At 47.8% G+C, this 27,978-nt stretch overlaps 1 protein-coding gene across 1 annotated transcript; it reads right to left on the bottom strand.

The window, feature by feature from the left end:
• Sspn (sarcospan) lies at positions 1-27,458 on the bottom strand. The gene is made up of 3 exons (XM_051155596.1): positions 27,081-27,458; positions 5,193-5,279; positions 1-588 (listed from the first exon to the last, which is right to left on the bottom strand). The coding sequence occupies exons 1-3, from the start codon at positions 27,285-27,287 to the stop codon at positions 223-225; spliced, it is 660 nt and encodes a 219-aa protein (XP_051011553.1). The 5' UTR covers positions 27,288-27,458; the 3' UTR covers positions 1-222.
• Between the last annotated feature and the right edge of the window lie 520 nt (positions 27,459-27,978).

Here is a 27,978-nt window from a genome sequence, read left to right as displayed (position 1 = left end):
CACTCGGGGGCCATCTCTCCACTCTGTCCTCACAAGAAATGTTTAAAAAGTATAATAAAGATCCAAAAGAGTTTTTTTTTTTTTTTTGAAGAAAAAAATCTAAAAATATTCATTTAGAGAATAAGTGAGCATTTGCTGTCAAACGTTTACCTTTAAAAAATTGTGGCTTTTCACTTTGGCTAGTCAGTGTGCTGTTTCGGCCTCTCCCTGTGAGCCGAGCTGTCAGGCCTTTTGTTGCTGGCCATCAGCGGCCATCAGAGAGCGCAGCCCAACACCCACATAGAAGACCTGGTACCTGTGTTTCCACATCACAAAGCAAGCCAACAGGCACACAAGGCCACAGAGCAGGTTTAGAACCATCTGGATGATTAAGAACAACTTGAAAGTGCCAGCGATACTGGTGCAGTCAGCCACATCCCTGTAAACAAAGGTCCTGCTGAGAGGCTCAGAGGAAGGCAGTTTGCACTGGCAGGAATCAAGGGAGGTCTTGCAGGTGAACTGTGCGAGCAGGGAATAGTGGTGGGCAGCAAACGCCACAGCCAGCACGCAGGCCATCAGCCCCAGGGCGCTCAACAGGAAGTAGAAGACCTGCAAGAGAGAATAAAAGCTTTCTGTTACAGAGAGGACAGGACGACTGCAAAACAAACTAGTGAACGGCTTTACTGATGATACACAGCACTTATTTTTTAAATTGAGAAATGCCAGCCATAGGATGGAAAGAAGACTTGAAAATAAAGGACAGGTTTCTGTAATAAAAACACCATGTTGGTCAAAATTATTACAAATTGATCAACTTATGATAAAGCACCACACTATAGGCCCGATGGTCAAGACCCCTAGGCCAGAGGCCTCTGGGAGGGGACGTAAGCAATGCTGAAGCAGGTGGGTGACTTGGCCTATGCCTTAGCCCTGGGTCGGTCATGCCCGCAGGTGGGTGACTTGGCCTACGCCTTAGCCCTGGGTCGGTCATGCCTGGTTAATTGTGGATTTTCCGTAAATGTCTCTCACTTAGTTTCCTTACATCTGAAACACTGCGACCAGAAGTCGTGAGTTCTCACGCATGCACAGCACGGGAGGCGCTCTTGGGATGAGTTCACATACCGGCCACAGATCATCTCTTAGTGCTCCACCTGCGTGAAGTCCAGCTAAAGGCCAGAGCCACAGACGCCGGCACTGCTGTCTACAGTGTGGAGCGCAGGATTTACGCTGCCATAGAGACAAAAGCTACCCATTACAGGGAGCAGTTCTGGTGTGTGGCTGAGGCCAGCCTTGAACTGATCCTCTTGCCTCCTCCTCTCAGGCACTGGGATTTCAGGCAGGAACCACCAAGCCTGGCTGACAACAGCTTACATCTTAGAAACGTAACAGGAATAATTTGTATTTGACTTGCTTAGTGTTCCTTGGCGGGAAAGAATCAGATACATGCAAAGTGGCAGCATTATAAAATTTAGAAAGGATTTATTTTATTTGTGATATTAAAAGGAGTGTTTTGCTGTCCCCAGAACATTCAGGGGCCACCAGCAGATAGAGCATGTGACTGCTGTATACTCTGCCACATGCACATATCACAGTTACCCAGATACACACACATGTCTATAAACTGTAGCTATTTATAACACTGCGAGGGGGGGCGAAGTCCATGGTTGACAATAAGAAGTTTGTCTGTTTTAAAGAAAATAGGGCTGGCAAGATGGCTCAGTGGGTAAAGGCCCGTGCCACCAATTCTGATGACCTGAGTTCAAGACCTGGAGCTCACGTGGTGGAAGGAGAACCAACTCCTATAAGATGCCCCTGACCTCTACACACACGCCATAGGGCACGCACATGCACACACACACACACACACACACACACACCATAGCACACAACCCATAGCACACACACATGCCATAGCACGCGCACACACACACACACCCCATAGCACACACACACACACTATAGCACATACATACACCATAGCACACACACACATGTACACACACCATAGCACAAACACACACATACTATAGCACACACACACACACTATAGCACACACACACACCATAGCACACACACACACTATAGCACACACACACCATAGCACACACACACACTATAGCACACACACACCATAGCACACACACACACACCATAGCACACACACACACTATAGCACACACACACCATAGCACACACACACACACCATAGCACACACACACACTATAGCACACACACACCATAGCACACACACACACACCATAGCACACACACACACTATAGCACACACACACACACACCATAGCACACACACACACACCATAGCACACACACACACACACTATAGCACACACACACTATAGCACACACACACACACACAATAGCGTGTGCATGCACACACACACACACACACACATGTATACACCATAGCACATGCTCACAGAAAGTAAACAGTAAAATACAATTTTAAAAAACATTAGATGATACGTTTTGCTCAAATATTTATGCCAAAGCCCATTTAACAAGTACATAGCAGTGAGGACCATGAGCCAGCAGGCCAGGCCACCTAAACTAAGGCTTGACTCCCAAGTGCTCCCTAGGGGTGAGCACATCCTTTGAGCATGTTAACCAGTATTTCTTTACTTGTAAATTTGGAAAGATACTTCTAACCCTGACTTACAAGTACCAGCATCAAGAGCTGCTGCCTCCTAGGAACACAGGAGCCCTAACTGGCTATTAGTGAGTTAAACCAGCCGAGGAGGAACTCTGCCCTTTCCAGGGATCTTCCGCTACCAGCTCTACTGTCTGTCTTGTTTTCTGTCAGGTGGGAGGAACAACAGACTTGGCTTGTAGAAAGGTGTAAACACTGACACAAACACGGGCTGCTTAATTATATTCTAGCTCCTCAAATATACAGCATCAGCGGGCCAAGGACAGAAGAAGAGACCCCACATCCCTCAGCAAAGCGGCATGTACGCACATCCGAATCAGGCGAGCTGCTAGTCTCTCGGGTCACAGCTTGACACTTAGGCCCTGCTGGTGGCACCTGCAAGGCACCTTCCTTCCCAACGCTTGAGTGGTCTGACAGCGGCAGGCTCCTGCAGTCAATTCCACAATTTAAAACCAAGCATCTTGTTTTGCCCACATGACAGGAATAAACTATCAGGGAAGCAGGTGTGTGGTGTGACCTTGGGATCTTGACAGCAGCCCGCGTGGGTGTCCCTGCAGAACATCCCTGGAGGCCAGCGGCTCTGTGCTTATGTAATGCCCAGGCTTGCTCCTGCCCTGCTGCAGTGGGAACCTGCTGTGGCTCTCCCAGTCGGTGGCTCTGGGAGGAACGGGTTCTGTTTAGATTTAATGATGTCCCTTGGCCGGAATGGTGAGGCCTGGCTGCTACAGGGGAGCATCTGCCACCAAGCAGCCCAAGGAAAGGCCAGCAAGATGTCCCCAGACACATGACCTCCAAGGCCTCAGCAAATGCAGAAGAGCTCTGAGAAAGGGTTCCCCAGATGGGCAGGTAGGAGGGTCCACACCCAGTGACCCGCTAGGCCTGGAGACAGTCTAGCAGAGAGCAGAGAAATGCTGGTAGTCTCTGGGGGACTAAGAGCAGGGAAGTGTGTGTGTGTGTCTGTGTGTGTGTGTGTGTGTGTGTGTGTGAGAGAGAGAGAGAGAGAGAGAGAGAGAGAGAGAGAGAGAGAGAGAGAGAGAGAGAGAGAGAACAGAAGACTCCATCATTATGACATGGTGGCTGGCCCTGTCTATCTAGGTGCCCAATAACAGAAACTAAATTCTCATAAAAAGCTTAGGCCAGGGTGCCTGGGCAGGGTGCTAAAATGCAGCCATGCAGTGCCATGGCCCCCACTAAGACCTGTTTCATCCCCCCCACAAAAAACACAGTGGGAGGCACAGGAGACATCAGCTGAGCCTGTTGGATGAAGCTCTTTCTGAACTGAAGATGCCACAGAGGATGTCTGAGTTTGCTGGCAGCAGCCTAGCTGAAGGTCACCTCCAGGAGAGGAGAAAGAGCCTCTTGTCTGTCAGTGTCTGTCATGGGTGAAGAAAGGAAGGCAGCTAATGAAGCCTTCCCAGTGGGGATCTGCAACCTGGCTGACACTGACAGTCACTTTTCTCCTTTCTTTTCTTTCCCTGTCTCCCTTAAAAAAATGTAAGGTACAGATGTTGAGGAGCCTGAGGGAGGGGCGCTCACTGAGAGTGAGGCTCACCTCTGCCTTCTTCAGGAATCAGGAAGCAGAGAGGAAGCTGGGTAATCCAGGCTAGGCTGCCCTTACTTTCTGGACCAGTCTCCCGAAACTCAGCAAGCTGTTTCTTACCAGGCTTTTAGCTTTCTTTTTCTTTTATTTTCTTTCCCTCTCCTCATCATCCTGCCTTGTTATTTTGTCAACCTCACCAAAAAGGAGCCTGAACTGATGCCTGTTCACTTTTGCCTTGTTATAGGGGAAAAATATTCAGATCAAAAGGTGGATTTCAGGGCTGGAGAGGTGGTTCAGTGGTTACGAGCACTTGCTGTTCTTGCAGAGGACCTGGGTTCAAGTCCCAGCACCCAATTGGTGGCTCACAACTATCTTTTAAAAAGCTATATAACCACCACCACCTTCCTCCTCCTCCTTCCTTCTCTTCTTCCTCCTCCTCTTCTTCTTTTCTTTCTTCTTTCTTTCTTTCTCTTTTTGAAACAGGATCCCATGATATAGTTTATCTGGCCTCCAACTCAGTATATGGCTGAGGCTACCCTTGAACTTTTGAACTTCTGACCCCCTGCTTTCGGCTTCCTGCGTGGTGAGATTTCAGTCACGTGCCACCACACGCCATGTATTTGGTGCTGGGGGTAGAACCTAGGGTTGCTTCCATGCTAGGCAACCCCTGTACCACCTGAGCTACTCCCATTTTAAAAGACTCCTACTTTTTATCTTTGTGGTTTTTAAATGACATTATTGACTTTTTCTTGGGCTTTATGTTTCCTGGTTGTAGCAATCAAAGAACATGCCAAGAAGAAAAATCAACTACAGCTGGACAAGAGAAACAGACGTGGACTAGTATTACCCCTGTGTCTGGACCGATGCCCTCCTAACCCTGACTGGACTGCCTGAAAGTGAAGTTTCTAAGTCATCAGCTACGGAACACCTTTAAAAGCACTCTTTTTGTGATCACATTTCTTTCCACACAATGATTCTGGGAAAAAAGGAGAAACAACTTACTTTCATAGAAAACTGGACACATGTTCTCTCGTCCGCTTGATATGAGACCCAGAGCATTAACAGTCCGAGGTAGGCCACCACGCAGACCTGCAGCGGGGGACAACACAAGAGTCATGACCAGGGCACGCTGGGGAGCCATTAACACCGAGCTCAGTGCCCCTCGCAAGAGTCAGCTCTGCTGCCAAGCCCTTTATCTCACTTCATTTATGTGATTTGCACATTTCCCAACTTGTGAAATAAAAATTTAAAGACGCATATATCTTTTAAATTGAAAACGTATTTGTGCATCCATACGTTGGTATGCGTACATAAATGTAGTGCCCTCAGAGGCGAGAAGGCGGTGTCAGACCCCTGCAGCTGGAATTGCAGGGAGTTGTAAGCCATCCAACATGGGTGCTGGGCACTGAACTCAGGCGGGCTTTCTGCATGGGCAGTATCCACTTTTAACCACGGAGCCAGCTCTCCCACCCTACGGAACATGGCTTTAAAATAGAAAAGCCATTACTTCAGCCAGTATTTATTAAGTTCCTCTGTATCCCAGGTAATACAGAAGATACTTCAGAGCTTGAAAAATAAATGACAAAGTTTAATCTCTTTGATTAGTGTGTGTCCAGTAAAGGACAAAATAAATTCACAAACCACTCTCAGGCGCGGCATTATCTGCTCCAAGCCATCCAGAGAACTCTAAAAGGTTAACGAGATTAAGTCTAATAGAAAAATATAGAAGGCTTTGCTTTTGAAGTAGGCTTGAAAAGCCACCAGCAGCATGCTGGTTTGTCTAAGGGCTGCCCATGGCTTTCTGCACGCTCCTGTCACAGAACCCTATTAAAGCAGGTGTTGCTATGATCCCATAGAAGAGACGGAAGGGGATCCAGGGAGCTGCACAGCAAGCAGCCTGGTGACAGCAGGGGGATGAGACAGGACAGAGCAGGCTAGAACAGGCAGAAACCCAGGAGAGCTGACACAAGATGTCGAGTAGAAGGCAGGGGTGGAGATACAGGTCACGCGGGCGTGCGACAAGAGAAAAGCTTGGGTCTCCAGCAGGAAAGCAACGTGGCTTCGCATACATGTCAGTAAAATACACAGAGATGTCTGGTGACATGTGCCTGTAATTTCAGCACACTGGAGGCTGAGGCAGGAGAGTCACTGTAACTTCCAGATGACATTTCTTTTTGTTTGTTTGGTTCGCCTTTGGTTTTCTTTTTCGAGACAGGGTCTCTCTGTGTAGCTCTGGCTGTCCTGGAACTTACTCTGCGGAGCAGGCTGGCCTCAAACTCAGAGATCCTCCTGCCTCTGCCTCTGCCTCTGCCTCTGCCTCTGCCTCTGCCTCTGCCTCTGCCTCTGAGTGCTGGGATTAAAGGTGTGCACCACCACACCGGGTTCAGATGACATTTCTAACGAGACACACCATTGGAATCCTGGGCATGCTGGTCTGAAGAGATGTGAATAAGAAACAGAGCAAGCCTGGCAGAGGCAGCTCTGCAGCACAGGACACAGTCCTGGTACCCAGTGCATGAGACAAAGGCTAAGTAGCCCATGCTACTAAGTCAGGGAACAAGTCCTTTTTGAAAGAAGTTTTTTAAAACGATTATTTTATCATCATGTATTAAAAAAAATACACAGCAGCAGGTCTCATCATGGCATCTTTGTACGTGTACGTAATATATCCTGATCCTATCCACCCCTCCCTCACTGCCCCTCCCACTCCACCGATCCCCTCTCTCTTCCCAACAAGCCCCCCGCCCCCCGCAACCCATTTTCATGTCTTTAAGTACATTTTTAAACATTCCGGAGGAATACAAGTTTGACGAGTCTGAGGGCTCACTACCTCGCCTCCCTCGGAGTAACAAAGACCTTGTTTTCTTCAGCAGCAGCAAGCCAGGCAGAATGTTCTAACCTCACCCCTGTCACATCCTGAAGCATATGCCTGGGCTTTCTCCTCAGCTTCTGTCAGCGGGATCAAGATTTCTCCCACATAATTGTCTTCGTCCTTGGAGGCTGCCAGGCTGAAATCTCAGTTGCCAAGATTCCCTGCCTTCTCGCTAGGAGACACGTGCATTCTAATGATCAAGACAGACTGACCAGCATCTTTAAAATAATCACGGTTCCTCCGCCCTGACAAAAACCCCGTTTCACTGCCTGCACCCCTGTGTCACCTTCACCAGGCCTGACCTCTAGCAAGACATCGCGTGGCGTAGCAATGCCGGGCCACGCTCAGCAGCACACTGCTTGTCCACCTACTGAACTCCGTGGTTCACACAACCTGTGCTGGCCTGTCCTGTGACTCTGGGAACTGAGAGAAGAAAACCACAGTGTCACTCTGAGACTGACCCAGCCTTCCCGAGGGAAGCTGTGACACAGTGGAGGAGTGAACAGCTTCTCGGCTGCAGGAGTGCACAGATGGTGTAACTGACCTGCTGGAGGCTTGGAGACACTCCCTAGAGGAAGACAGTTGAGGATATGTTTGTCATGTACCTATGAGAAGATGGAACTGTAGGAAATACTGGCCTATTTAGAGTCTTGTGAAAAATAGAAAAATATCCAAGTTACCCACTTTGGACAGAAAGCACCTCAGATATTTTTCCTTTAACTTTGGCATATGGGTGTCACATCGCTACAGGGCTTGAGCCAGCTCAGCTCAGCTAGCCTGCATAGGCTGCTGGTGGGGTCTTCTTACCCACAGGCTTTGCATGAGCTAACGATGCTTTTTTTTTTTTCTCTCTCTCTCTTTTTATTGTAGTGTGTACAAAGATGTTCTAGAAAATTTATATTTATTAATACTGAATGCTTTATGGCCATAGGGAAAGAAAGTAGCGTTCTCACGCCAGGCTGAAGGGCCTGCTTCCCGAGCTGGGAGGGTGCGGGCATGCCCAGAAGACAGGGAGCTCTCATTTCCAGGCAAGGAATGGAGGGCGTGCTGAAACATGATTTCCTGGTATGGGGCCAGAGCTCCTGTCCTGTACAGCGAGAGGAGGCCCACAGAACGACAAGTGGACATTAGCGGGAGGCGTTTAAGAAGTTACTTAACGGACCAGACAAAGGTGCAGGTGGACCTGGTGGTGTCACACTCCAAAGCCCAAGGAGACGCAGGGTCTGAGCATCAGTGCCAGAAGCAGCAAGGCCAGGATCACTGAAATCTTGGGATGCTGGTATTCTTGAAGTATTCTTTTGAATGGAAAGGAGCAAACGACCATTTTAACTTATTTTTAGATACATGCATCTACAAGTTCTTTGCTTCTGAACCCCACAATCTATAGAAGAGACGGTTTTGTCTGTACAGGGTCAGGTCTGCCTCGCCTCTTGTGAGCTAGAGAGCTAAACAGGGCTGGAATGTTCTCTGAATGTTGAGTCTGTTTCCAGACGGAGGGGTCCCGGGTCTGGCCACACTGTGGCTTTGCTTATTTGATCTAATGGCCTGCAGAGCTGCCTGTCAAGGGGCTGAGTGGGAGGCAGGACCAGTGAACTGAGGTGTGTGTGTATAAATGATGTTTCTTCATTTTGCCATGACAGGATGGTGGTGCCCAAAACATTCTGCGAAAATCAGAATTGTTGTCACTGATCCCTCTCAGTGTGTATTTGCAGTCTGGCCTTGTGACAGTCTCACTACCTTCAACTTATCTGTTTTCTTCTTTCTGGTGTTGGCAGAGTTGCTAGACAGGGTTCCTGAGGGTACAGCCTCCTGCTGCCAAATCCCCTTCATTCTTCTTCCTTGCTCCGCCCCGTCCGTCACCCGTAAACTCAAAGTGACACTGTTGTTGTAAGTATTGGCTGTGAAGTGATTTCATGCGATCAATATTGTAACAAGAGGAACATAGTCCCTTCCCATGTCACAGAGTCAGAGGACCGACCACCCTCGGAGGTGGGGGTGGGGGGAGGCTGCATCTCACTGGATTTTCCTAAAGAGAATCTCCACAGGCGGCTGCCTGCATTATAGAATTTAAGGCAAACTATTTGGAGTCATTTTCAACGAATGGTAAATGTACTGTAGTCTGTGGAAGTGATGTGGTCTTACTTAGGAGAGCTGTGAGCGCATAGTGTGGCTGGGGAGTAGACAGTGAGGGCTGCTTACTGCATCATGATCTCAGGACTGCAGGGGACACGTAAACATGGCTGGAGCAGGGTTTTTTCTACTCCGTTTTCATCGCCACCTCTTCGTTAGACAAGGCCAAGAAGCCTTTGGTCCTACCCTCACAGTTCCTGATTCCATAGGTCTAGGGCTGAGGCCCAGAATCTATAACCCTAACAAATTCCAAGGCTGCCGCGGCTGGTCCCAAGGCTTAAGCACAAACCAATCCCCTGAGTGCCAATTCGAGACAGGGTTTCTCTTGTGTAGCCTTGGCTGTCCTGGACTCACTCTGTAGACCAGGCTGGCCTCGAACTCATAGAGATTCACCTGCCTCTGCCTCCCTGAGTGCTGGGATTATAGCTGTGTGCCACCTCACCTAGTAAGAGCTATGAGGAGTGAAAATAGTATTTATTGCCGATGGCCATGTACAGTGTGTTCAGCCCAGTATGGAATGTTTTACATATATGTCTTTGCCTCATCCTCTGAGACCTCAAGTTGTAAACAGTTAGGTATATGTTTATTGCAAAATGAATTTTTAATATTCGTAATATATACACAATAAAAGTGTTGGTGCCATGAGCCAAGTTAGTGCTTCATAGTGCATGCAAGAATCCTTAGGATTGGAGACAGAACCCCTCTGCCTTCACCGCTGCATAAACACAACCTCCCTCTGGAGCCCCCACACTCTGGAACGCTCAGGGAGCACCTCTGAATTATCAGCATATAAGACATATCACCCTGATACACAGGATACGAACCACCCATGCCAAACCAAAACAAAACAAACAAACAAACAAAAAAATCCTTCCCAAAATTGGACCGTGTCTTCAAGGGTGCGGCAGCAAATGTTCAACAGTGCCTCAGAGGTGTTTGCCACATCCGGTCCTTTCCATGGAGAAAATTCTATCACAGCAGATTTCCAAGTAGCGAACGAAGTGAGGCTGCCGGGCAAGAGACGCAAGCCGCTACTCCGCTCCCACCACATCTCCTTCTGCTCTACTTTGATGGGAGCATCTGCTCTCCCACTGCGGTTGGCTTATTACTACACTCGGCAAATTAAACTCTACTAACTGTGTAGAATCCCTGCAAGCAGCAGAGACTCAGTGCAAAGGGGCACAGAAGAGAGTCAAAGAGAAATCCCACTACACACTCTAGCCCACCGTTACCTATGAGAAACACAGTATAAGGGCCCCATTAGATGCTTAAGACAGCAGACAGCATCTATCTATCTGTATATTGATCTACCTATGCACGGCAGATAGATAGATAGATAGATAGATAGATAGATAGATAGATAGATAGATAGATATCTCAAGGCTTTATAACAATCACAAAATGTAACACAACAATGCACTGTAATGAAGTTATCAGTATCAATACTCTAGGTGCCAGGACCATTAGTAAATAAAATTATCTGAATGTGCGCGCCATACTGTAATGACAGTCGGTTTGGCAGCCTGTGTATCTGCTAAGTGGGTAATGGCGGGTGGTGTATACAACATGGAAGCCTCAGAATGGGTTGATTCATTCACTCCCCCCCCCCCCCCACACACACACATAGCACAAGCTGCCAATACCACACTTCCTTCCAGGTACCTACCCGATCCTTTGTCTGTTTCATAATGCTACAGTCATGAAACAGCTATATCTTTTTTTTTTTTTTACTATGTACTACTTGTTAGAGATTTTGAGGTTAATCGAATAGAATTTAAGCACAATGGGACCGTGACGGAATCCTTCGTATTTGTTATCATATTGTTATTTTTCATTAGAGATTTAGGCAAAAGCAAACCAATAAGGTGCAGAAATGAGTCCTCCGCCATTCGATCACACACACACACACACACACACACACAGGAAAAATAGCATTCAAACCCATGAAACACCAAGTCAAGTTCCTTCAGCAAATGGAAAGTGCTTGCTTGGCTCAGTTGAAAATCAAGTATGAAACTGTACAAGTGGCTAGAGTGGCGTGGCAGCCAAAGAGCTTGGATTTTGATTCTATTTCTTGACTAATGAAGTATCTTGGACATAAGTCCCCCACCCTCCACCTGAGACAGAATCTCAGGAGACCCGGGCTGGCTTGGAAGTCACTCTGTAGCTGGGACTAGCTTTGAACTCAGACCTTCCTGTGTTTCTGCCCTGAGTACTGGGTTGCAGGCATGCACTACCAGGCCTGGCTTATCTGAGTCCGTGCTTTCCACTCCCTTATCTGCAAAAGAGAACAATAGTGGTAGCTGTGACAGTGAATCTGATGGCTAATAGAACTGTAAAGAAGACACCTGGGAAAATCCTTCCGTACAGCCGGAGGACACCATCGATCTCGGATATATCATTAGCTGGTGATTACTAATGCCATCATTACTGTGGCTGTCAGAGATCAAGTTTATAGTCTATTAAAAGGCCCTGAATGTACTGACAACATAGCCAGGCTCCCAACTGACACTGCTGGTCACAAGTACTGTGCCTTCTAATTAGTATCCGCGTAAGTGGTCAGTGGGCACACTCTTGATGTTTATGTAGGAAAAGCCATGTCTGGATGATTTAACACTGTGCTAACAAGGAGCAGTTTTCCATTCTACCCACCTAGCAAGCACGCTGTGCAGATGACCCCGTTCCTTCTGTTTGTTTTGTCGTTGCTGTTTTCAAGACAGTTTCACACAACCCAGGTGCTCACCTCTTAGCTCACTCTGAGGCTGGGTATGACCTTGGACCCCTCCCTCTGCTACCTGAGGGGAGGGCTCGCAAGTGTGTGCCGCGGACGTCCTACGAGGTCACTGTTGCTAGGTCTGCTTTCTAGACAGTGAATGGAGACCTCAGTGAGAAAGGCCCCATGGTCAACAGCACCAAATACAGGACCACAGCACGCCGCCCGTCTCTGGGCCACGGGGTCTCCCTGGAGGAATCCCAGCAGCCAGGGGCACAGGGATCTGCGGAGCCTGCCAGCCCCTGCTCCTCCCTCAAATGGCTGAGTCATGGTAAAGCGCTGGGGGTCCAAGTCAGCCGAGGAGACTGGCTTATCACACTCAGTGGAGAAAGTAATACTTGCTAACTTATACATTGTTTAAAGATTGTTAAGTAATGCGCCTGGAACCACTTCAGGCATTGCTTTATTTTCCATCTCACATGACCTCAATCTTTGCCAGTAACTACTCGGAAACCTGAGCTGAAAATGAATAATAAATGTAAATGAAAGCACCCTGTCACATCTGAGACAGAATCCCACTCTGCTCTTTTAACAAATAGTCACTGTGCCACAGACTCCTGGAGGCTTGCGGCTCCACAGGGAGGAGTCGAGACCCCAAGGCCTGCCTCCGCTGAGTACAGCAGTGTCCTTGCACGAGTAAAGGGGCCTGGAGGCAGCAGGTGGCCCAGAACACAGAAAACACACACCTCAACGTCCTCCTCCAACAAACAGGACAAGGTGACATGAAAAAGGCAATACCTTTTTTAAAACAATAGTTTTATCTGAAATCAAAAGAATTGGGAATTCTCAACAAGTCCAGTACATGACACAGGCATGTGCATGTGCACACCACACACACACACACACACACACATGCACACACACGTGCACATGCACGCACACACATGCACACACACATACATGCACACATACACACACACATGCACACACACGCGCACATGCATGCATACACATGCACACACACACACATACATGCACACACACACACACACACCAGTAAACTTGAAGTTGATTCTTTTTTTTTTTTTTCTTTCAAGACAGGGTTTCTCTGTGTATCCTTGGCTGTGCTGGACTCGCCTTGTAGACCAGGCTGGCCTCAAACTCACAGTGATTCGCCTGCCTCTGCCTCCCGAGTGCTGGGATTAAAGGCGTGCGCCACCAGCTCCCGGCTTTGGAGTTGATTCTTATGTGAGTCCTCCTGGTGTCCTTTCTTCAAGAGCACAGATCCACTGCACATTACCCAAGCCCTCACAGCTACATACGTGACATGCAGGGACCAAGGGAACACAGTAAGATGGGACGCCCGGCTAGCCAGCAGTGGCTCTGGTAGCTCCGTCAGCGGTGCCTGCTTCCCACACTGCTGGAGGAGTTAATGCGACAGCATGTGGAGAGGGCTCAGCCTAATACCCAACACACAAGGCAGCTGATAAACACCGTCAAGCAAATAAATGAACCCATTCATGTAGTGTCCTGGCCTACTCCTGCAAGGGCCACTAGTCACCCACCTTCTCTGGTAATGTGGGCACGGACGGTTAGCAAATGTCTGGGTGACAGAAAACATCTTTCTCTGCTTCGCTCCGTGTCTGCCATAAGCCCATTTCTTAGCAAATGCCCAGGAGATAGCAATCTTAGTGACCACAGTGCACTCTGCATGTTCCTGATTTACCCTACGACAACTATATAGAGGCAAGCATTTATAAATGCTGGGGGAGGAAACTGTTTGGTGAAAAAAAAAAATAGTTTCTGGCCATTCCAGATCCAAAAATTTTTTTTTCTTAAACACAATAGTTTCAGTCAAACTCAGTACCCAAGACGTTAGCATAGTCAGAAGCGACAGTCATGAACAGAAAGAGTGAAAGCCAGCCTGAAGCTCATGGCTGAACCAAACAGGAAGAGATGTGGGGCATTAGGCACAGGCATTGAGCTCAGAGCTTTAACCATAATATTGGGGGAAAAAGTTTTGGTCTCATAAATAAAACTCAGAATAGTGGCGTCTTTTCTACTATACACAAAGCTATACGGTGAAAGAAATGTCCAGGCAGGAACTGCAGCCAAGGTCATCTCATTTACATGTGACAGACAGGAGGGTGGGCTGTGCCTTGTCATGTGCTTTCAGGAACTGTGTGCGGCTCTACAGTAGCACCCATCCTTGATTTTACTTGGTGCAGTCGTCATCAGTGGGAGGCCCTAACGAGACTTGGACTGCTCATCCACGTTGGAGTTTGGGCCTGCAGCCTTGGCTTTGTATTTCCACATCTTCCGGGGAAGCTGGGGGAAATCTTCAATATTTACTTTGTAAAGATGACAAAGTTTCATGAAGCATGGGCTGGCAGGCAGCTCACTATGTAGTGGAAGCTGGCCTTGAACTCCCAGCCTGCCTGCCACTACCTCCTAAATGGTGGGATTATGGAAGAACCTTTAAAAGCAGCGCCATCCCTACCACCTTCTGCCCCATTTAAAGCGAAGGGCTCCACCATGACCTGCCACTTCCAATAAACACAACTGTTTTTCTTTAGTATTTTCCACCAGTGAGGCTTTGGGATGGGCACCGATGTGTCTAGCCAGATCTGTTATACAAGCTCGGGGCGGGAGGAAGATGTGCTCCACGTACCCTTTCCCTGCTCCCCAGCACCCAGCACCATGCAGGTGACGCTTGCTGCTTTGTACAGTGATTCCTACAGAACTGACTAAGATGGGTTGAAATGTGCAAACAGTGGCTGGGTGAGGGCAGCGGCAGTCCCCTAAATCCTATGGATGCTGCGTGTTTTCCTTGATGCTTCTGCCAAAGCAAGATTTCTGCTGAAAAGCTGGGAAGACACACAGGCAGCCTGGTGTTCAGCAGCTCCGTCTGAAAACCACTTTATGTGACTCAGCGCTCTGAGCCAACGGCTCTCAGGCTGGGCGGTTCATCTACTCTTGGGAAAGCCACGTCGATCCCGGTGTCTGCGTTATGGCAGAAGCCCCCAAGCAGAGCTGCTTCCTCGTGGTTTCTTTTCACAGTGCAGCACAGATCTGTGCATTTGGGCGAAGGTTTGTGCTTCCCAGGAACTACTGAGAAATTTTGCAATTACATCCTCAAAAGACTGAATAAATACATACAACAGAATCTCGAAGCAACAAAGTAGGCGATGAATAAAAACTGGGCCAAGTACAAATAGGACAGAAACTGGACCTTTGAAAATGTCCTTTTCTTTCCTTATCTCCAGGCATATTAATTTAGTCTTCAAGCTTTATTCAATTAAGTCCCCTACTTTAAAAAAAAAAAAAAAAAAGGAGTCTAACTTTGTATATATGAGGTCATTTTCTTCCAAAAATGCAATAAGTTAAAAAAAAAAAAGAAAGAAAAAGAAAAATGTATTATATTCCTTTATAGAAAACTGTGACTCTGAAAAGTCAGGAAAATTAAAAGTTGGTCAAAATGTTTTCTTTTATATGAAATCAAGAACTAAATCACATGACTACTCCTTATAAACCACTTTAAATACTGAGTTAACGTAGCAAGTGTCCACTATATTAACTAGCAAGAGAATAAAAGGAGTTGACAAGGGTCCTAAGAAGAGGTAGACAGTGCAGAAGGGTGAGGCTTGTTCCCAGGGATGAAGAGACCAGTCTTAATAGTTACACAGGCCCATGACAGGGCTGAACATCTTTATAGACATAGAGATGGAAGCAAGAAGCCAAGACTGCCATACAGGTCAGCATTTAACGTGGCTGCACCCAGATAAGCCTGGAAACCAGTCAGCGACAGCCTGGGTGGCTCCGGAGTTGTGTCTCAGGTGATGAGGCATTGGTCAGGTGAGGTCTTGTAAAGTGTTTACGTGATTCTAGAAACTATTAAGATGGACGGACACAAAAAATGACCTTGATTAACACTTGGCAATTTCAATACACAAACTGTGGGGTATGGAAAATAAAGGGAAAATCTTTTAGTGAAGGGGATATAAAAATCATATGAACTAATTATAACTAGATCTTATTTTTAGCGAAATGTAAAGAAATACACACAAATTAGTTATGGATGTTTGAACGCTGATTTGTTCCTATCGAGAAGTCAGCTTATGTGTGATATTAGAATTTGATTATCTTTTAGTCTTTACCATTTGACTTAAATAGCAAACTATTTATGACTATAATGACATCAAGATTGAGGTTTACTTCTAAATACCTTTAAGGGGGTATACGGCGGAGGACGAGAATACACAGAGCAAACAAGAACAGTTATAAGTTGATAATTATCAAAGCTGGGTGAGAAAAACATAGAGGCTCATTATGAAGTTATATTCTTTTTGAGTTTGCTTGGATCTTCATAGTAAGTTGGCTATGAGAAAAATTATATAAGCTTATAAAACCATTGGAATGCTGGGTAAAACCAAACTACCTGGAAGATACACGCGCAAACAGACCGCACTGAATTATCACACCACGCCCTTTGAGAGATGAACTGGAAGCAAAGTTGGCAAACACTTAAACAGTTAATTTATCACTGAAGGCCAGTACCTGTAATAGTGTTCACGTTACACATGAACACACTCTGAAAACTAAATCCAAAGCCACTAGGAATTCCTAACAACAAAGCTGGAGCGACAGGTCAGTAAAATGTTTTACCCATGAGCACAAAGACCCAAGTTCAATTCCCCCAAAACCCACAAGCCAACAGGACCCCGCCTCTCGAAGAAAGAAGAGGAGGAGGAAGAAGGAAGAAACAGGGATGGATAAGGGGAGGGGGAGGGGGAAAGGATTTGAGAGAGAGGTCTGACATCCCTGGCCTTAGACTTGAGAACAGCACACTTGACAGATAATCACTCAACAGTACAGCACATGGCAGAGAGAGCAAATCAGTATGAATCATCTTGTTTGATCTTTAAAACGTTATCAAGTGGCTTCTCCGAATGACAACAGCTTTCAGAATAGAAGCTAGCTCTACAGGAATTCTGAGCAGCAGTAATGTTAGCATAACCTTGTGTTTGAGGAGCTTTCCATGTGAGGAGGTCAGTGTCCCCAGCGGCCCACAGCCTCCTGCATGCCTCTCTCCAGAGCGTGGCTAGCCAGACATAGGGCTTTTTGTGAGGCCTGTGTAAGGCAGAGAGAAGGGGAGCGAGGCTTCAGGGAGGTCTCCGTGTGGAAAAATCTGTGATGCGCTGGATTTGGTGGCTGAAGGAGAATTATTTATGGTTCTAGGGCACAATCACTTTGGTCACTCTGTGTTCATTTTCCAAAATTATAGTTTGTCTCAGAATCATCAACAAAGACCAAACATCTCTAATAATCTACCTTTTCAGGAATGTTTAGACCCTCTGTGTCAGAGTTAGGCTAAAGGAGAGACAGCGGATGAATAGGAGGTGGCCCTCCTGAGAGGGGGGTTCCTGAGGCCATGTGGGAACTCAGCCTTTGATGCAGAGTGACGTTTTCCTTTATTCTCTTGAACTGTCCACCTTGGTATCTTCACCTGCCTTTCTCAAGGCCTCGAGTGCCCCTCCCAAGGGACCATCACTCCACCTTCACCCCCGTCTTTGCCTTTTTCTCTCTAGCAGTCTCCTCACAGGGACCTCAGCTTTCACTACAGCTGAACGGGAGATAAGGTAGAGCCTGGGCCTGGTGGTCTAGTCAGGTTTCCCTCTCTGGGCAACCTCAAAGGGCCAGGGGTGGCATTCTTCCCTGGCTAGGACTGGCTAGTGCAGCAGCAATGCCCCCTTTCTGTTGCCTGCCGTTATTATCATGCACTCAAGGGAAGGCCTTGATAACAGCTCATCATAAAGGGGTTTGTGGTAGCAATGTGACAATGACTGCTGAGCCAAACTTGTCCCTGAGAGGGTTTCATCCAGAGCTCTCACAGAAGGAGGGCAGCCCCACCAGAGGGCAGCTGCGTATTTCCACACGGAAAGACACCAGAGTTCTTCTTCACAGGACCCCAGTGGACCCTTTATCTCTGATAATCAGTCACCTGCTGGCCTTCTGCCACCCATGAGAAAGGCAGCGGGGAGCACTCCTGCCGAAGGCTATGAGGAAGGAGATGCGGTTTTGAAGATGTTGCCTGGTGAACATCAACATTCAGCACGTAAGGTGCTTGCTGTGTTAGCACAAGACCCGACAAGACAAAAGCCCAGTGAGGCCATGTGTCCCTAATCCCAGAACAGGGAAGGCAGGGAAAACCGGTCCCTGGGGCTTGCTGGCTAGCCAGTCTAGCCTATTAGGTGAACTTTAAGTTCAGGGAGAGACCTTGTCTCACAAACTGAGGAGAAGGATTGCGTAAGACGCTTGGTGTCAATGTCTGGCTCTGCACATGTGTGTATGCACCACCGTGCACACACACACATACATACACAGACCAGAGAAGACATGGGAAGGCTCCTGAAACTCAGCAGTGGTCCTGCCCCCGTTGGTTTGGGAATGGAACTGGGGCTGACTGGCCTGAGAAGCTTTGAGTTTGGCAGCTGCTTTCCCACCTCTCTCTCGGAGATGGCTCAAACTGGGCAGCACTTTACAAGGGAGAAGCCAAGCCTGGTTGGGATGCTCGCGATGGACAAACAGAGTCCCACAAGAAGCCCTTGAATCCACATCCAAGTGGGCCGCTACCCAGGAAGTACGGCTGGACACTCGGTGATAGGATGATAGACCTAGCATGGAAAATACTTGGGGACTCATAACACACTCTATAAACAAAAATATTAATGGAATATTAAGTATTTGCATCAAACCCAGCAAACAATAGCTATGGATTATAAAGACAAGCTAAGTGGTAAATTTTCCTGAGTTCTAGAACACCAAGGGCTTAGACTATTTTCCTTTGCCGTGATAAAATACCCCAACCAAAGTGAGGTAAGAAACAGGGTTTATTTTGGCTCAGGGTTCCACATTACAGTCCATTATGACAGGGACTTATAGCAACAACGGGAGTTTGAGGGGGCTGGTCACATGGCATCTACTGCCAAGAAGCAGATAGAGACAAATGCTAGTGCTCAGCTAGCTGTCTCGGTGTCATAGGCTCCGGATCCCACCCAGAGCAGGGTGCCAACCACAGTGGGCAGGTCTTCCCATTTCAATTAAGATGATCAAGATATCCTCACCCAAGCACACCTAAAGGCCCATCTCCCAGGCAAGCCTAGATCCTGCCAAGCTGATATCACAAACCATTGCACCAAATATGACCAACGTCCTTCAAGAGGAAGCAGCTCCCACAGTTGCTGGCACTGAGCATCTTCCCATAGCTCCACTCAGTTAGGCACACTTATCTCAGGAGCCAAGATGTCAGCTGGTGACATTTTACCTTCAAGGTACTCCCTGGTGCAAGGAAGGGAGGCAAGACTTGCCCGCAACCACTCCCTGCCCCCACCCTGCACACGCGCTTGTGAGCGCCGGTGCAGCCAGTGAAATCCTTCAGTTACTCTCAGGACTCTGTTCACTAGCTGGACCTGCTTGGCTTTCAGTTTAACAGAAGTCTGACAAAAGAAGTGAGTGGTAACTGCAGTGAAAGTAACCTCTCCCAAGACCTGCGGCCACACCCCCACACCCCCCAACTTCACTCTCAGCGCCGAGCTGTACCCCCACAGGTAGTGCAGCTCCTGCCTCTCACCAAAGAAACTTCTTGCAACCCACAGAGACCCCTGCAGAAAACCACAACTAGTCCAGATGCAGAAAGCTGCTGATCCTGGGCGGCTCAGAGCCAGCAGATAACGTCACCCACAACAGAATCCCTGCAGCCAAGGCTCAGGGAACATCGTGGAAGAAGTGTGAGAATCAGAGGACCAAGAAATCTGCTGTGACATAGTGTGACTCCTAGAAAGGACAGGGAAGTGTCACCCATGACACCTCAACAACATGGCTTCCTAAACAAGACCAAACAAGGACAACACCAATAGACGTGTTGTATTCACACATTTGTGCACATATATGTCAAAATGTATGCGCACGTGTTTAACAATAATAAAAGAAAAAGAGGCCAAGGGTTGAGGGGGTGGGGTCATGGGGGAAGCAAAGGAAGAAAGGAAATGGGATAAACGGTGTATAAAAAAAATCAACCTCTTCAAATGTTTGCCTCAGACGTGAGCACAACCTGCCCCCCCACACACACACACATTGTACACTCACTTTCACGACAAGGCCTTCATCAATTATAAGTGCTCACAAGTCACTGAACCAAAGCGTAGCTTCTTCAGGCGCAGTGACACAGGCTTATAATTCCAGGATTGAGGAGGTGGAAGAGGAGGATCAGAAATTCATGGCTAAGCTAACCTGGGATGTATGACGCCCTGGCTCAAAAACAAACAAAAAAGATGGCCGGCAAGATGGTTCAAAGGGCAAGGCAAAGGTACCACACCAACCCTTGAGTCTGATCCTTAGGAGCTACACGGTAGGAAGAAAGAAGCAACTCCCCCAAGGTGTCTCTTGACTCCCACACACATGCCACGGACAGACAGACTCTCTCTCTCTCTCTCTCTCTCTCTCTCTCTCTCTCTCTCTCTCTCTCTCTCTCTCTCTCTCTCTCTCTCTCTCTCTTTCTCTCTCTCTCTCTCTCACACACACACACACACACACACACACACAGCCTTCTGGGGACCTCGTGAGCCAGGTGTCGTGGTACACAACTGTAACCCCAGCACTTGGGAGACAGAGGTAGATAGATCTCTGTGAGTTTGAGACCAGCCTGGTCTACAAAGTGTGTCCCAGACAGTCAAGGTCACACAGAGAAACTGGAGAGAGAGGGGGGTGGGAGGGGGAAGAGGAAAAGAAGAAAAAGTCTGTGAGTTATCCTGTTGCTTTCCTCAGGGGGGCTTAACACAATGGACAATCAGTTGTTTTCGTGGTTGTTACCGCTACCTAGTATCTTTTTAAGATTTATTTTAGCGTGTATATGTGTCTGTGTGTGTGCAGATGTATTTGCGGGTGCCCGAAGATGCCAGCAGAGGGCATCAGATTCCCTGGACCTGGAGTTACAGGCAGTTGTGAACTCCATACCCTGGGAGCTGGGAACCAGGCTCTGGTCCTCTGAAAGAGCTGGAAGCCAAATCATCTCTCCAGGTTCAAGTCACTTTAAAACAACTTGGAAATGATGAGTTAGTGTTCTGAATATTTCTGGATCCCTGAGCCACCATGCAGTGAGAGCAGCATACTATTATTACTTTAGGTCCTTGTAAATGATACATATAAAATTCCTCTGTATTTCAGTACTCAGCTCTACTGCTCTAAAATAGGCATATGCAAGTTCAGATCTAGGCTTTGGAAACAGCAAGTTTGAGAAAAACAGATTTCAGTGTGATGTACCATGTGTTGGGGGACACACAGCAGCCCAGTGGGTAGCGGGTAAAGAACACATTACTTCCCTTTTAATCTGATTACTCAAAAAGTCTATGTCCTGGAATTGCTCTTACAAAAATATCAAAACTCAAATGATTCAAAAGCGTCCAGAGACTAACCTTCTGGGTAAACGCTCTGGGTGGAACATATCCACAAGGGAAGGGTTTTAAAGATAAGTTGGAGTCTACGGCATCTCCTCACTACTGAAGGGAGCATCTTTAGTTTAGCTCCCTCGCACTGTTCAGGCAGAACTCCGGTTTACAGTGCAGAAGCAGACGCAAAACTGTCCCCGTGTAATTCCGAACATCTTAGGATTTTGCTCAGTCGTAACCTTACTCTTCTACTTGTGGAATTCTTAGATATCCCATGCTATTTTCATATGCTCATTAAAATTAGCTAGTGTACTTAATGTGAGAGCCTCCCATGGCTATCAAGTTAGTGTTTTACTGGTTATTTATTGTATGCGCTCCACAGGAATTGATCCAGCCCTGTAATTATTATTCCTTAGTTCCAACAACCCTGTGACAGCCATGTGATAAAAATTATTTCCCTGTGGTACTCGAGGTGCTGTATTGGGTTTGGGAACACATATTAATGACCCAACATGAAAAATAATGAATTAATATTCAGTGTGTCTCTAAAAATATTGTTCCAAGTTTAATTTTTCAAATGTCAAAACTCTTAGGTGGGAAGTGACAGCACCTTCAGCTTCCTGACGTGAAGAAAGGTCTGTGAAGAGTTGAGCCAAACCTTCTGCTCTCTCGGCCTTTCTTCATGACCATGGTGGAGGCCCGGAGCCACAACATGCTTCTAACTTCCTCTAGTTATAAATAGTCATAAGTAATAGCACCTCAGCCTGGCTGGCTGTGTGTTCTAGAACCACCTGTGGCCCCTGGGGCCTACAATTCTATCTTAATATAACCAGTCAGCCATCTCTTCCATTGTGTCTGTCGTCTTCAACCAGATTTGAAACTTCTGAATGCACTTGTATTTCTAATCCCTCAGAGAATTTTGAATGAAATAATGATGAAATTTGAAAAAATATTGAAATTTGTTCTCTGTGAGTGCATATATTTTGAGGCAGGGTGTCATTATGTTGTCTAGACTGGCCTCGAACTTGAAATCCTCCTGCCTCGGCCTCCTGAGTCCTGGGATTACTGGCATGTACCAGCATGCCTGCCATTGCTTTTGACATGCCCAACAGGACGTTTAGTCAGTACAGATCCATAGAGTGAATTTCATGACTGATGTTGAACACAGGAAATATAGCTAGCCTTTCTTTTAAGCCCTTACCTTAAACTCTCTGAGATGGTTAATACTACACAAATCTCAGAGTTTGGATTCCAGTGGGCAGGACATGGGTGGGGAGATGAGACATGCAAGGCAAAGCATGAACACAGCAGGAGACAGGACGTGGGGGCACCCACCTGCAAGTCCAGCACTCAGAAGGCAGAGGCAGGAAGATCACTGTGAGGTCTCACCAGCCTGGTCTACGGGGCCGACCAGGTCCTAGATACAAGGACATCGCATCACCCTCGGGGGGAGGCAAGAAATGAGAAAGAGCTCGGGATGCCAGAGATGCCAAAGGGAATAAACCGTTGCAGGGTGCTCTGCGGAGCAGGCTACCTTTCTAATGGGTAGTGTTCGTTACTGTCAGATGTGGTAAGGGCCTACTCCATCGGCAGCTGGAGATCCCGCCCCAGCTGTGAGAATGCCATTTTAGACTCACGCACACAACCCTAACAAATGTTAAAGAGAAAAACAAGCCCAAGGCATCTAAATCAGAACCGCTTTCACTGAACCTCCACAGTCCCGGCTTCCTTCACTGCGTAAGGAGAACTGAACCGGGCTGGGCATATTGGACATGGAGGCAAAAGGATTGGGAGTTCAAGGCCAGCCTTGGCTACGTACAGCTCATACAGGAGACCCTGTCTCAAAACCCAAACACAAAATTAAGATCATGAATGATGGTCTGGTCCAGACACTAAACAGAAAAACAAACTCCGGCTTGTTTGTTGCCCCTTTCTGGTGTGCAGGTGTATATGCAGGCAGAACACTGTATACATAAGAAATAAATATTTAAAAAAAAGAAAAACAAACTTTTTGCTAGGCATATGCCAGCTGCCATATTTGTCCTCGGAGAGATTACTGCTCTTCGTATTTCCACTGGTGATTGATAAGCTCTGCCATCTACAAAGGACTCTGAGCCGATGTCATGGACCCCAGCCAACTTGTTCCTTTCCCTATACAGAAACTGAAGTAACCAATCAGCTGCCTGCCTGAGGGGGATGCGTAGAGCCAAATTTATGGACAGTCAGTCAATGTAGAAGAGAGATAGGAGATAACCTAGTTGGTGTCCCACAATTCCCTGGGACTGAAATCTCTCACTCAGGGCCTCTTTAGTCTCTAAGTCAAAGAGAAGTCACCTGTGTAGATCTAGACAGATAGCCAAACTGTACCGAGGAAATGCCAACACTCAAACCTCGAATTAATACGACAGCAGAGTCTGAAAACTGGAGCTGGTCCTCAAGCCAAGAGGCAGCATGGATAAATAAGAGGAGGCCCATAAGGCTGTGGGCAGTGTGGGAGCCTCAGCCTGCATTCCAGAAGTGGGTGTGGCTCTGCTCAGCAGGCATTTGCTAGTGAGCCTTCTGCACAGGGCAGCTTTTCAGGGTCTCCTAGATATACCAAACTAGAATCACCCCTCATCCAAGGGGGAAAATGACCCCCTGGGAGGTGCCCCCCCTCGAGTCCACTATTATCAATCTCCAGAGAGATTCAGAGCAAACTGGGCTGGTGCCATATTGCTGCAACTCCTAAATGGTGACTCAGCGGGAACAGAACGGTGAGACAGTCAAACTGCTGTCTCCTTCGGGGCTCATACTGCCCTGTGAAACACAACAGTTCAAAAGGGTCTGTTCTGCTACCCGGGGGGTGCTCCAGCCTTGATGAACACCACCCCCAGTGACTGGCCCCTAACCAGTCTGCAAGGAGGCAGATCTACAGATGCTACCTATGGCAGGCTTTACACACACTGATCTGTTGGCTCCTTAGGGTGAACCTAAGGGCGAGGATTTCTTTTTTGTTTGTTTGTTTTGTTTTGTTTTGAGACAAGGTCTCTCTGTTAGCCTTGGCTGTCTTAGACTCATTTTGTAGACCAGGCTGGCCTCGAACTCACAGTAATCCACCTGCCTCTGCCTCCCAACTGCTGGGATTAAAGGTGTGAGCCACCACGCCAGCACAAGGATTTCTTGTATTACCAATAAAGAAATAGAAGCCAGGGCTGAGGAGATGGCTCAAGGGAAACAGATGTGGCCTTGAGTTCTGATCTGCAGGTGTGGCCATAAATGTCTATGACCTCTCCACTACACCTGCAGAGACGTCCTGGGTGCGCCACGGACAGACGGTCTAGCCCAATTGATTCATTTTGGGGTCAATGAGAGACACTGTCTCAAAAACAAAACAAAACAAAACAAAAAAGTGGCGAGGTGATTGAGGAAGACATCTGACCTCTGACCTCCACAAGTATATGTGCATGTTCTTCCCAACATATGTGTATGCACACATGAACACACACACACACATGAACACAGACATATACTCAGACACACACACACATACACACACACACTCAGACACACACATGAACATAGACACATACACACACATGAATACAGACACATACCCAGACACCCAGACACACACACACATACACACACACACTCAGACACACACATGAACATAGACACATACACACACATGAATACAGACACATACCCAGACACCCAGACACACACACACACACACACACATGAACATAGACATACACTCAGACACACACACACACACACACACACACACACACACACACACACCTCCCAGACCCCCTAAAGTGGGAACCTGGGGACATTAAGAAACTTGCCCACAGTTAATTCCGCAAATAATATTTGAGCCAGGACTTAACGCCAGGTGTGGTGTTTACACACCTGCCCTTCACCATCTGCCTCCTGTCTCTCCCTTCCTGACAGCCTGGAAGCGTGCCCTGAAACCGACCGCACACTTTATGGGGAGGCAAGCACAGGGTCCCTGTGTCTGAGAGACAGTGAGTGACACACCGCCCCAGCCACCGCAGCCCTCATCCTGCTGAGATGACACAAGCCCACCTGGCTTCTCAGGGACTCCCTCAGTAGGTTGGGGACATCTGGATGCTCTGTCCTACCCACATTCTCTGCTGAAAGAAAACTCAAGCAGGGCCACATGCTGTGGGTGAACTTCAAATGAGTCCTAGGATAAAGAAGAAACAAGAAAAAAAAAAAAAAAAAAAGAGCGCCCCTCGCTGTGTGTTGCCGGCTCCTTGCCACACCCACGAAGCCCTTAGGAACAGGGAACACCACAGCAGCTTCTGACTGAGTCACAAAGTTTCAGGATTTGTTCACCTCACACACTAAAGCACAGCTTTGTCCCTGGTATAATCTAATTCATTTCGTTGGAGCTGGTCTTTTTTTAAATAAAAACTGGTATTCAAAACCAGCTTCGGTCCTCACTCTTTCCTGTTGCCTAGCCTTCAAGGACAGATATTTTCCCCCAGAGCCTGTTGACAGCCACTGCGGTGACTAAAATACCCAGCAAGTCTAAGTGAGTGGTTATTTTTAAAATCATTTGGCTTAGAAAACTCCAATCACGATAATTTCAAGGGAATTCTCGGTACACAAATTAAACATTTTCAATTACTCTGCAAAGATTTGTGAGTTTGAATCATCTTAATTTAAAAATATCTGCCTATGCATATGTATCAGGTGTCTTTAAGTTCTGAACCCATAAAAATTATGTTGGGAGTTTCTTTGTGTTCAGGAAGGCAGAAGGGCCAGACCTGCTTCACCTGTCTCGGCCGCGTTTACCTTCTAGGCTGGAGGCCGTTATCCTAACAGGACTTTCCTGGTGACCAAAAAGGAGCGACCATCTGACCCCTTCGTGGATCAAATGAAGCTACCAGAGAGCTTAGGATTGGCTTTATGGTATAGGATTGGCTTTATGGTATAGGATTGGCTTTAGACAATATGGTATTGAACTAGCAAGCCCGAATGTGACTACAGGGAAGCCAGGCGGGGCTGTCTGACCTTGGGCGGGGCCAGCATGGCTTCTCTAACTTGAGGACTGTCCCATTAGATTTGTGGAGGCACAAATAATTGGGAAGATCTCTGGCGGGGCAGGCATACAGTGGGTACGCAGTAAGCGGCATCTACTTTACTGTAAAGAACTCATGTGCCAATGCAGAACACTGCAAGTCCGACATTACTACAGTCCCAAGCGCACTCCGGCCACTTCACACTGTGTGGATTAAGGCTTGTATTTGTTACGTTCCCCAACTCTTCCTTAGAATGTGATTTTAGCAAGTCTACAAGCAACTGTAGCTTAACAGAACGACTGTGTCAACTCCAAGTTCAGGTTTTCCTACTCTGCTTTTTCCAAGATGAACTTCACTTTGTGCTGCTTAGGCAGACATGTGTGGGGCCTGGGGAAAGGGACAAGGACTGAGCCACACAGGGTGCACCTGACTGTCTTTGAGGCTGTGCAAGATGACCACAGGGCCTCCCCAATTCCTACAGATTGAGAGCCAGGGCCCTAGGAGGAGCAAGAAGCCTAGGGCAGGAGAAGGACCGGGAATCCTGCATAGCTGGGGGGAGCCCAAGTGTACCCACAGTCAGTCCCCAAGCAGTTAGGGGTGCAGCTGGGGTGGGGGCGCATGCAGCTGGGTTAGTTTCCACTCCGCCATGCGGCTTGGCATGCCCGCCGGCGCTTAAGGCAGAACAGACTTGATGCTTACAATGATCCCAGCCCAGAACGGAGTGTCTCTGACTAGCAGGGAGGGGCTGATGCTCGCCATGAGGAAGCCCAGCACGGTCACCGCAATGCCCAGCGCTAGCTGCAGCAGCGCGAGTAGCAGCGGGAAGCGGCAGCCGCAGCAGGTCCGCGCCGCCTCCTCCTCCTCCTCCGCGCGCTCCGGTACTCCGGGGCCCGACTTGCGCCCCATGTTCCCGCTGAGCTGATGGTAGCTGCGCTTGGGCTGAGGAGCTGGGCCCGCCTGGTCTGCTGAGGCCTGGCTGAGCAAATATGGAAAACACTCGCAGGCCAGGAGCCCATGAGGGGGACCCGAGGGGGGTCGCCAACTGCCAACGCCGGGGCCCTGGCGCCTAGGGCCTGTGTGAAGGGAATGCCAGCCTGCTTTGCTTTTGGTTTCGGGGGGACTGCAAGACAAGGTGTTGAATGCTGAAACCGCTTGTGTTTAATTAATATGTCAGTGAATACAAAATAGACTGAGACATACTAAAAGCTGTGGAGTCTTTGACAAAAGTTAAATTATGCTTTTTAAAAATCTGTAATTCAACTGACAAGGAAGGGAAAGAGGACCAGAGGGAGGGAGGGAGGGCAAAAAGACACACTCCCTTTCGCCACCCTGTGCCTTCTACTGCTCCTTCTTGGCCATCAGCTGGTTGTCCGCCTTCTTGCTGTGTGTCCTCACACTTGAGAGGCACGGACAGTGGCCCTTAAGGCTGAGCTCACTCAGGATCCTCTGTGACGTGTGCTAGCACAGAAGCCTGTGTAAGGCACAAGACACAGAGGGCTGGCGCTTTTCCCTGAGGAAGCTTCATGAGAAGAGATAGGTACTTAGTGACACAAAGGCAGAGTTCTCTGAAGGTGAGCCCTGGCTTCGGGCATCCAGG

Source organism: Acomys russatus, chromosome 13, assembly GCF_903995435.1.
Source record: "Acomys russatus chromosome 13, mAcoRus1.1, whole genome shotgun sequence".
Taxonomy (NCBI): Eukaryota; Metazoa; Chordata; class Mammalia; order Rodentia; family Muridae; genus Acomys; species Acomys russatus.
This window is presented reverse-complemented; position numbering and strand designations above follow the sequence as displayed.

Bases quoted from the DNA above. Each gene is read 5' to 3' on its own strand.
- Sspn (XM_051155596.1), bottom strand. From the start codon at position 27,287: ATGGGGCGCAAGTCGGGCCCCGGAGTACCGGAGCGCGCGGAGGAGGAG. The intron at 5,280-27,080 runs GTAAGCATCAAG...CCCCCGCTGCAG, and splicing joins CGTTCTGGGCTGGGATCATT to GTCTGCGTGGTGGCCTACCT. The intron at 589-5,192 runs GTAAGTTGTTTC...TCTCTCTTGCAG, and splicing joins GTGTCCAGTTTTCTATGAAA to GTCTTCTACTTCCTGTTGAG.